Source organism: Tachysurus fulvidraco, chromosome 4, assembly GCF_022655615.1.
Source record: "Tachysurus fulvidraco isolate hzauxx_2018 chromosome 4, HZAU_PFXX_2.0, whole genome shotgun sequence".
Lineage (NCBI taxonomy): Eukaryota > Metazoa > Chordata > Actinopteri > Siluriformes > Bagridae > Tachysurus > Tachysurus fulvidraco.
Window position 1 is genome coordinate 32,482,515 of NC_062521.1, and position 10,000 is coordinate 32,492,514.

The window sequence follows — 10,000 nt, forward strand, 5'->3', positions numbered from 1 at the left end:
TGGCAAACATAAAAAAAAGAGAAGGGAGACTACTGAGGAAGTGGAGGGTTGGAGCGGGGCTCAGATCACAGGGGGACTCCTGTTTAACCCGCCTTGAAGTAGTGAATACACTGATACTGGGGTCTGAGTTGGGGTCCAGGATGGAGGGAAAGATCCGCGGATCAATACGGAGACGAGCTGAAGGTCCACGGGGAACCGAGAGGAGGCCATGATCAGAGCGCAGCACAGGCCTGGGGTGGACACAGCTACACAACTATACACAATAACACACAACTATACGCAATAACACACAACTATACGCAATAACACACAACTATACGCAATAACACACAACTATACGCAATAACATGCATAAATAAACAATAACACACGACAACATGAAACAATAAACAACAATACACAAAAACACACCACAATACACAATAACACACAACAATACACAATAACACACAACAATACACAAAAACAGCACACTACACAATAACACACAACAATACACAAAAACACACAACAATACACAATAACACACAACAATATACATTAACACACAACAATACACAAAAACAGCACACTACACAATAACACACAATAACACACAACAATACACAATAAAAGATGACAATACACAATAACACACAACAATACACAATAACACACAACAATACACAAAAACAGCACACTACACAATAACACACAACAATACACAATAAAAGATGACAATACACAATAACACACAACAATACACAATAACACACAACAATATACATTAACACACAACAATACACAAAAACAGCACACTACACAATAACACATAATAACCCACAACTATACACAATAAAAGATGACAATACACAATAACACACAACAATACACAATAAAAGATGACAATACACAATAACTCACAACAATACACAATAACACACCACACTACACAATAACACACAAAAATACACAATAAAACACAACAATACACAAAAACACACCACAACACAAAATAACACACAACAATACACTAACACACCACACTACACAATAACACACAAAAATACACAATAACACACGACAATACACAATAACACACCACACTACACAGTAACACACAACAATATACATTAACACACAACAATATACATTAACACACAACAATACACAATAACACACAACAATACACAATAATGCACAATACATAACATACAATAATACACCATGACATATAACAATACACAATGACATACAATAACACAACAATACACAATAAGACACAATAAAATAGAACACTACAAAGTACACAATAACACAGAACAGTACACAACGATACAAAAACACACACTTATTCCTGGAGACAGTGTGAAGTCGTACACTTAGAGAACTGCAGGAATGATGTCATATTTAAATGATATATTTGCATATGTTAATTGTTCTTGATCTTGAACTCAGACAGACAGAAATTCCAGCTGACGTGGCGTCAACAACGCGGTGTTTACAAAGCTAACGCTCTCACGCATCACATGCTAGTTATAGTATCGGATTTGTTTAGTTTCGCTTTTACTTTTTGTCCGTTTATGGTGCTGACACTTTAGGCTCCTCCCATAAATAGTACATTTCTTCTACCAGAAAACAGTCAGAGAATCGTCATCAGACCACCAATCAGAGTCCAGAACTCAACAGTTAATTAGCATTTTAAAAAAACATTCTCATTATTTCAATAAGGCGTAACTTCGTGTCATTTTTGACCAACAGACTCGCTGATTTGCATTGACTCCGCCCCCTTTATATATATATTAAAGCTACTCTGTATAACACGGATGTTATTTCACTTGATTCAGTGTGTAAATCAAGTCTCCGTGCTGCACAACCCCCTAATGAACACACACGACAGTGTAAATAACAACACCTTCACTGTGATGTATATTTTCCCCTTAATGACTTGATCATAAGCGCGTAACCCTGGCGATGCTAATACGCCGTCACGCTAATTGTATAATTGTCGTCTTTGTTCTTGCTGACACAAAGCTGGATCATCGCTCTCCTCCGCTGAAGCTCCCCTTGCTGATCGTTTACAAGCCCACGGTGCCATTACGGGGGCCGTCGAGAGATAAATACCCCCGTCACCGGCTCCATTTCAGGGTGACACAGTGGCACACACACACACACACACACACACACACACACACACAGGAATAGATAGCATGGATGCTGACGACTTACAGCAGTGTAATTATTGGATAATTGTCATTAACCTCACAGACAGCGATTCAGAGACGTCCTGTACGGGACTGCAGTGACAAGCTAATCCGTCTTAGCGCCAGGGGACGCGTGGGGGGGCAGTAATGAGGTTTCTAAGGGAAACTGAGAGGCGGCGGTGAGGGGAGGGGGCAGGGGCAGGAGGGGGGAAGGGGGTCATATAAAAAAGAAAAGCACATTAAGCTAATTGTGAGACGAGTTCCTCTAAACAAAGCTTCTAACGGCAGGTTACAGAGTCACCCAGATGTCTGGAGCATGTGTTCTGAATAAAAAGCAGGAAAATGAAGTTCTGGAGCTGGACAGCGAGCGCAGACATTTATTATTTAATTTCTTCCACTCGAGTCGGTTCTGGAAGTTTTTCGTTCTTTCATTCATCACCTCCGAGAGACGATTATATAAAGCGTCTCGTCTTCACCTTCACTTGTTTTAATCTTTTATCCAAAGTGACATCCGTTGAAACCGAGACATGAGACAGCCGAGGGCTTAAGGGATTATCTCATTTTCATCTCATCTCACTTTATCTTCTCTTATTATCTCATTTTATTTTCTCGCACCTCATCTTATTGTATCTTCTCACTTTGTTGCATCCTTTTATCTCATCTTCTCTAATCGTATGTCCTTTCATATCCTCTCAATTCATCTTCTAACTTCATTGTATCTCATTTTGTAAACGCTAACCTATCTTAGCTCATTTTATATGATTTGAATTTTACACTCTTATCATCTTGCATTAACTTATCATCTTATCTCATTTTATCTCATCTTATTGTTATATTACCTTCTCTCATCTCTCTCCCATTTTATCATTTTATCTCAGTTTACTTAAAACCCTCCCTTGTATATATAATATAGTGTTATCTCATTATTATTATTATTATTATTATTATTATTATTATTATAACCTTATCTCATATTATCTCACCTACTCACTTAATATTATCTTGTGTGATATGATCATGTCAGTATATTATCAATCTTATTTTATTAAGCTTACTTCATCTTATTATCTCGTTTTATATGTTCTTTTATTATCTCATTTTATGGTTCATAAATGATATGGTTCGTATTTTCTCCCATCCTCATTTTTCATCTGATCTTTGTACCTGATCAGACAGAAGGACAGCGTTCTCGTACCTGAGGAAAAACCCAGTCATGTTTGGACCTCAGCACATTATGAATTGCTTGAAGGAGCGTTCTTCTAAGAGCGAAAGTCGATCCGAGAGAAACACAGATATGAAATCATGAACACACTGTAAACGATGATAAAAGTTTTGGCACTGGTGTTGCGGTGTAGAAATCTAATATACGCGACGGGGTCGAGTTTGGTGTTTGGTTCCGTTCCAGATGAAACATTTAAAATGGAGGGAAGTCGCGATATTGAGAAGTTCCTCAGACGTAACCAAAAGCACATGATGGTTCTCCAGTGAGCGAGAAACTGCAGTCGGCCTTGATTGCGTGGTGCGTTTGCTCACGCGAGCTCGAGTTTCTGCGAGTCTCAGAGATCTGGAGAAGCGGATGTGTGTGTGTGTGTGTGTGTGTGTGTGTGTGTGTGTGTGTGTGTGTGTGTGTGTGTGTGTGTGTGTGTGACCTGTGTCATGACAGCTGGACACCCTCAGAGCCTCAGACCAGAATGTTGCAGCCAAAAACCCATTGCCGGTTCTCTCGGCTTGAGAAGGAACATGCGATAAGCTCCTAAGTGATGCTTGGCGTGTCGAGTTTGTTTAAAAAGTACGCCACGGTCACCGACTCGAAATGCCACGTAAATAAGTCCGAATTAAAACGAGGACATTCCTTTCCTGTGTGTGGACGCGGCTTTCCGAGAAACAGCGCGGAGTGTTTAACTCCATCACCGGTTGTGTGTTTACACAACTCCAACTGTCATTTAAATCTCACTTTATCTCATTCTAAACAACCCTGATAGAAACACACCTCCACACACTCCATCTCCTTCTCCACCATTTTCTCCACCTACTCTTTAAAACCTCCTCCATCTTCTCCTCTAAAAACTTTTCTTCCATCATCTTCTCTAAATCTCCTCCTCCTCCTTCTCCTCCAAAAATCCTCCATCTTCTCCTCCAAATCTCCACCACCTTCCCCTTTTACTTAACTTAACATGCTAATAATGACGGTAAGCCAGTTGCTAGCGTCATGCCGTTAGCGTAAGCTGAATTTTAAAGGTCTTCACAGTGTTCTTACTCTCATCATGAACCTAATTTAAGTCACACAAATATTATTGTATGAAATGTTCTGTTATTTTACATTATGCTAATAATGTGGCTAGTAACGTGAGAGAGGCAGCAGTTAGCATCAGACTGTTTGTTTCTGCCTTTTTAGTCCATCTCGTTAGTCTGAGCTTCGTCTTTTTACCTCGGATACGATTCACAATCTTTATATTATTTTAAGTCAGCTCAGATTGTACTCGTGTAATTTAAAAGTAACAAGCTGGAAAGGATCTTCCCGACATGCTAATGTGGCTAAGCTATTAATGTAGCAATGCAGCTAGTTAGCAGTTTACTCTTTCTTCTTCGATCTTTTCCTTTGTATCCTTCGTTTCTTCATCTTTGTCTTCTCAACTTAAAATAATCTGATCATCTCTGAGACGTTTAAACATTTGTAAAACTTTTTTTCTTTATCACAGAATTAGCATCAGAAACCTAGCTTCTGTAGCATTTTACATGCTAGCATCTGACCTTTTTACTGAAAAAAGAAACAAGGCAGCGCTGAAGACACACCATCCTTCTGTCTTGAGCCTTCTGCAGTTTTAACCCGGCCTGCGTGTGTGTGTGTCAGCGTGTGTGTGTGTGTGTGTGTGTGTGTGTGTGTCTGCGTGTGTGTGTGTGTTTGTATGTGTTTAATCTTTTCGCTCAGTGCGTAATAGCAGACCGAGTGCTGATAGCAGCAGAGTCGCAGTGATGAACGAGTGTGTGATCTCTGATTAGGATCAGCCTGCTTAGAGCTGCTTCCCAGCTGTGGAAACACACACACACACACACACACACACACACACCCACACACACACACACACACAGTAATAGCTCCTCACAGCCTATTTACACTGTAAAGCAAATACAGCGAATTAGCGCTAGTGGCGATGTTGTCATTCTTTATCGCTGTGCGTCCTTTTTTGGGGCGTCCTTACTTTGTACAGTATGTGTGTGTGTGTATGTGTGTGTGTGTGTGTGTGTGTGTGTGTGAGAGAGACAGAACACAGGGTCTGTAACAGATAAAGCATTAGAAATGAATTCTCTGCTTATTTCTAAGCTCCTGAAGATGTTCATTCCTAAAAATTCACTTTTTAATATTTTTCCTCTGTTTTTTTTCCTTCCGTTATATTAAATGAAATGGAGATTTAAGAGCAGTAAGCGGGCAGCGCCGCAGCGCCGTATACAATAATAGTGCGGAGGCTGAAATGTAAAGTCTTACCTTGGGGCTAAACTCGCTCTCGCACACGGAATGAAAGCGTAAAAAGTTTTTTTAATGTATATTTAACACACAAACACCCCTGTGACTGCGAGCGTCGACGTGCCGTCTCCCAAGAATCCCCCTTCCTTTTTTTTCTCTTTATTCCCTCTCCTCTCTTTTTTCTTCTGACTTCTCCATCTCTCTTTAAACATTTATTCCCAGCTCACCTTAAAGACCCCATTTTTTTCGGTTGTTTTTTTTTTATGGCTCTTAAATTCCTCGGTTGCCATTTATCATTTATAGTTCCTAGCGGGAACGGCTAGACCGCTCTCGCGTCGTGTCTAATTGTCGTCAGAGCGAGCGTCGCTCCCTTGATGTCACCTTTCTCTGGGACTTTGGGAGACTCGGAGGCCCTTAGCTGAGTAAACTGGATCATTTATGAGAACTCTCTCTCTCTCTCTCTCTCTCTCTCTCTCTCTCTCTCTCTCTCTCCCTCCTTGTCTTTGTGCCTCTCGCACGCCCACTCGTAGCAGCACAGCGGGATCACAGTAGCACACTTATTGCATCGTAGCTTTTATAGCCATTTCAATGCACCAGGAGTTTAAAACACTTCCAGTGGGGCCAGAAGTCCGAGTCCCAGAAAACCAGGTTTTATTTCAACGCTCTGGAGTTGTTTTTTTTTTCCTTCTTAAAAATATATGACGTGATTCTATTAGTGAACGCTAACAAATTCAGACAAATAAATAAATAAAGTTATATATAAACTCAAAGCTTTAGTGAATAAAAAAAAAAAATGCAAGTTTGCTGTTTTGCGTTCTCTGGAGAACCGGTCGGGATTTTAAATGCGATATTGTGGCATTCAGGGCACCGAACAGGGCGAATAAATAAATAGATAGATAGATAGATAGATAGATAGATAGATAGATAGATAGATAGATAGATAGATAGATAGATAGATAGACACGTACATACATAAACGGTTGTATTATTTATTTATTTATTTATTTATTTATTTATTTATTTATTTATTTAGCGCATCTCATCGCAGTTCCACTCCTGACCGCAAATCTAGAGATCCGACGCTGCCAAGATTCTTTTCCCAGCGTCCCCTGCCATGTCTCAGCGTCCGACAGTGGCCAAGTGTGCAAAACTCGAACTGTTTTATTTTTCAGTGGTTAATAACACCACCTCCTAAAACGTCGGCCAAGGACAGAGAGAAAAAAGGGAGGGAGAGAGAGAGAGAGAGAGAGAGAGAAGGACAGAGAGATAGAGAGAGAGAAAGCTCTGGAAGTGGTGCTTATTCCTCCTCCAGGAGCAATAACGCTTTCTCAACATGGAAACTTCTTTCCCACGCTTCTAGCGCCGTGAAAGAAAATCCGAGGCCTGTTTGGGATCCGTCCACGATTTTTTTTTTTTCCGTCTTTACAGTACATCGCTGCTCGCCTCGTTGCCCCTCCACCCCTCCTCCTCCTCCTCCTCCTCCTCCCCCACGCAAAAGGCAAAACGCTATCACTGTATTTTTTTTTTTTTCAGTTGACACCAAAGTATTCCCTTCATTAATATTTAATCTGACGCAAGACAGGCGTCCTTTAAACTCCATTAACATAAAGCTGGGTAAATACTCATCCTCAAAACTCGCTAATGAATGTAATGCAAGATCGCTGTCACCTCCAAGGCTTCTTCAAAGACATGCTTAAATAAACATGAGATTCCTTATTTTTATGTTCAACATCACTTAGTCTGAGACATGATGTTTTTTATTTCATTTTTTTTTCACCAGTTCTGGTCCACCTCCAAAACAGGAGACATGTTTTAAATTATAAAACAGGAAATAAGTGAAAATGAAGTGAAAATATTCCAGCAGTGGTGTCATTCAGGGGATTTTTAATGTCACCTGCCTGTGTGTGTGTGTGTGTGTGTGTGTGTGTGTGTGTGTGTGTGTGTGTGTGTGTGTGTGTGTGTGTGTGTGAGAGAGTGTGAAATAGTGAATAAAAAATTGAAAGAAAAGAAAAGAAAAGAAGCAGAAATATTTTAGGCAAAAATAATAACGCAGCAAATGAAGCGGAATAAAAAAATTATAATAAGTCTTTTTTTTTCTTTGGCTGGATGTCAAAAATGAACTGTTATAAAACAATCGCTCTAACAGCTAATATGTCGATGTCTCGTTAAATTCATTTAGAGCGATTAAGGATCTGCGTCTGTTTCGCCTCGACGTGCTTGTAACGCTGCAGTCGTGTTCGCTGCTTAGCGCCGAGCTGCTTGTACAGCGGCTCTGAAGTTTACAAAGAGAAATGGTTATGTTGGGATTTATAACGGTCTGAATGGTAGAATGGACCCCATACAAAAAAAAAGAATTCTTACAAATAAGTTTAGCAAATTTTAGCATGGCTTCCGTAAAAGTGTTTACATTTTAAACGGTCTACGTTTGTCCGGTTTGTTTTTTAGTGCAGGAGACGATCTACTGCGCAGGTTCAGAGTTAAACCCCCCCATTATCGGTCTTTGCAGTTGCTCCAGGGGAATTTTTTTCTCACTAACAAATATTCAACCCTTTTCCTCCTCCTCAGACTGCTGTTATTATGCAGAATCAATAATTTTTTTTGTGTGTTTGTCTTTTTTCCCTCTCTCTTTCTTTGATATGGCCTCTAGGATGCTGCAGGCAAGGTGCTGGACCGCTGGACCATCATGTCCCGTGAAGAGGAGATCATTACCCTGCAGCAGTTTCTGCGCTTCGGAGAGACCAAATCCATCGTGGAGCTCATGGCGATTCAGGAGAAGGAAGGCCAAGCGGTCACGGTGCCCTCTTCAAAGGCTGACTCTGGTATCCGGACTTTTATTGAAAGCAACAACCGCACTCGCAGTCCTGGCCTCCTTACACACTTGGAGAACAGCAGCCCTTCTAGTATCCATCATTTTGAGAACATCCCCAACAGTTTGGCTTTTCTGCTGCCCTTCCAGTACATCAATCCTGTCTCGGCTCCCATGTTGGGGCTGCCACCTAACGGGCTAAACTTAGATCAATCGGCTCTGAGGCTCCGAGAGCCAAACCTTTCCAATCAGAGTGAACCAGTAGATAGCAGTGAGTCAGAAGTGTCTTTGTCACCTTTCCGAAACAGCCAGAGTCCAAACCGAGGTGCCATAGGGACCATTCCGAATTCCATCGAGCCCAAGACGGAACCTAATGGATCATCACCTATCACAACAACCCCATCCGCACAGCAAGTCCAACAACAGCAAGCACAGCAGCAGCAGCAGCAGATCCAACAACAGCAGCAGCCCCAGAACAATGCCATAAATGACCACCACTTTGTGAAAAATGAGCAGTCAAAGAACCTTCACTCTTCCTTCTCTTCCAAGATGCACCGCATGCGTCGCATGGGTACTCCGTCGCGCAAGGGTCGCGTCTGCTGCAATGCCTGTGGCAAGACCTTCTATGACAAAGGCACTCTGAAGATCCACTATAATGCTGTACATCTGAAGATCAAGCACCGTTGCACGATCGAGGGATGCAACATGGTCTTCAGCTCCTTGCGTAGCCGCAATCGCCACAGTGCAAATCCCAACCCTCGCCTTCACATGCCTATGCTGAGAAACAACCGAGATAAGGACCTCATTCGCTCCACTTCTGGATCAGCTACCCCGGTCATCTCTAGTACCAAGAGTGGATTTACTCTAACAAGTCCTGGACGGCCTCCTCTAGGCTTCGCAACTCCTCCTCTCGATCCGATGATGCAGTCCCCCCTTCAGAGTCCTCTGGTCTTCCCATCCCTGAAGTCTGTGCAGCCAGTACAACCCATACCACCTTTCTACCGCAGCTTGCTTTCTCCTGCTGACATCGTGAGCCCTCCAGTGTCCCTTCCCACTAGTCCGATTTTACCCACTACTACCAACAGCACCTCCATCATGGACCAACATCAGCAGATCTTAGCTGCTAGTTCCAACAATAGCCACATGTCTGAGACAGGAACTTTGTCTCACCACCTTTCCACCACTTTAGGTGCTCCGGATCCCATCACCATTGATCCTATGCCCAAGAAAAAACCTCGCAAGTCCAGCATGCCTGTCAAGATCGAGAAAGACAGAGAGGTACCGGAGGATTATGACGATAAAGATGATGACAACGATGATGACAGCTGTCACCATCGTCACCCTGCATCTCACCTCCACAATAATATCAATGGAAACTGCAACAATAATAACAACAGCAGCAGCGGGCATCAGTCACCCTCCCAGGATGAGATGACGGAAGGCACCAGTGAGCTGCGTTGCATGGACAGTTTCACGTCCGAGGAACAGGACCATGAGCGTGACTTTGAGAATGAGTCAGAGACTTCTGAGTCCAAGATGTTCTACCGT

The 10,000-nt window shown here is 42.0% G+C and overlaps 1 protein-coding gene across 4 annotated transcripts in view; it reads left to right on the forward strand.

Annotated features, from left to right (window-relative positions):
• The window catches only part of bnc2 (basonuclin 2), a 112,330-nt gene that overhangs the window by 89,343 nt on the left and 12,987 nt on the right, over window positions 1-10,000 (forward strand). For all 4 annotated transcript variants that reach the window (XM_047812682.1, XM_047812685.1, XM_047812683.1 and 1 more), the window contains exon 4: window positions 8,294-10,000. This exon is cut by the window's right edge and continues 503 nt beyond it. In XM_047812682.1, coding sequence (XP_047668638.1) covers window positions 8,294-10,000 — 1,707 coding nt within the window. The remainder of the gene's footprint in view (window positions 1-8,293) is intronic.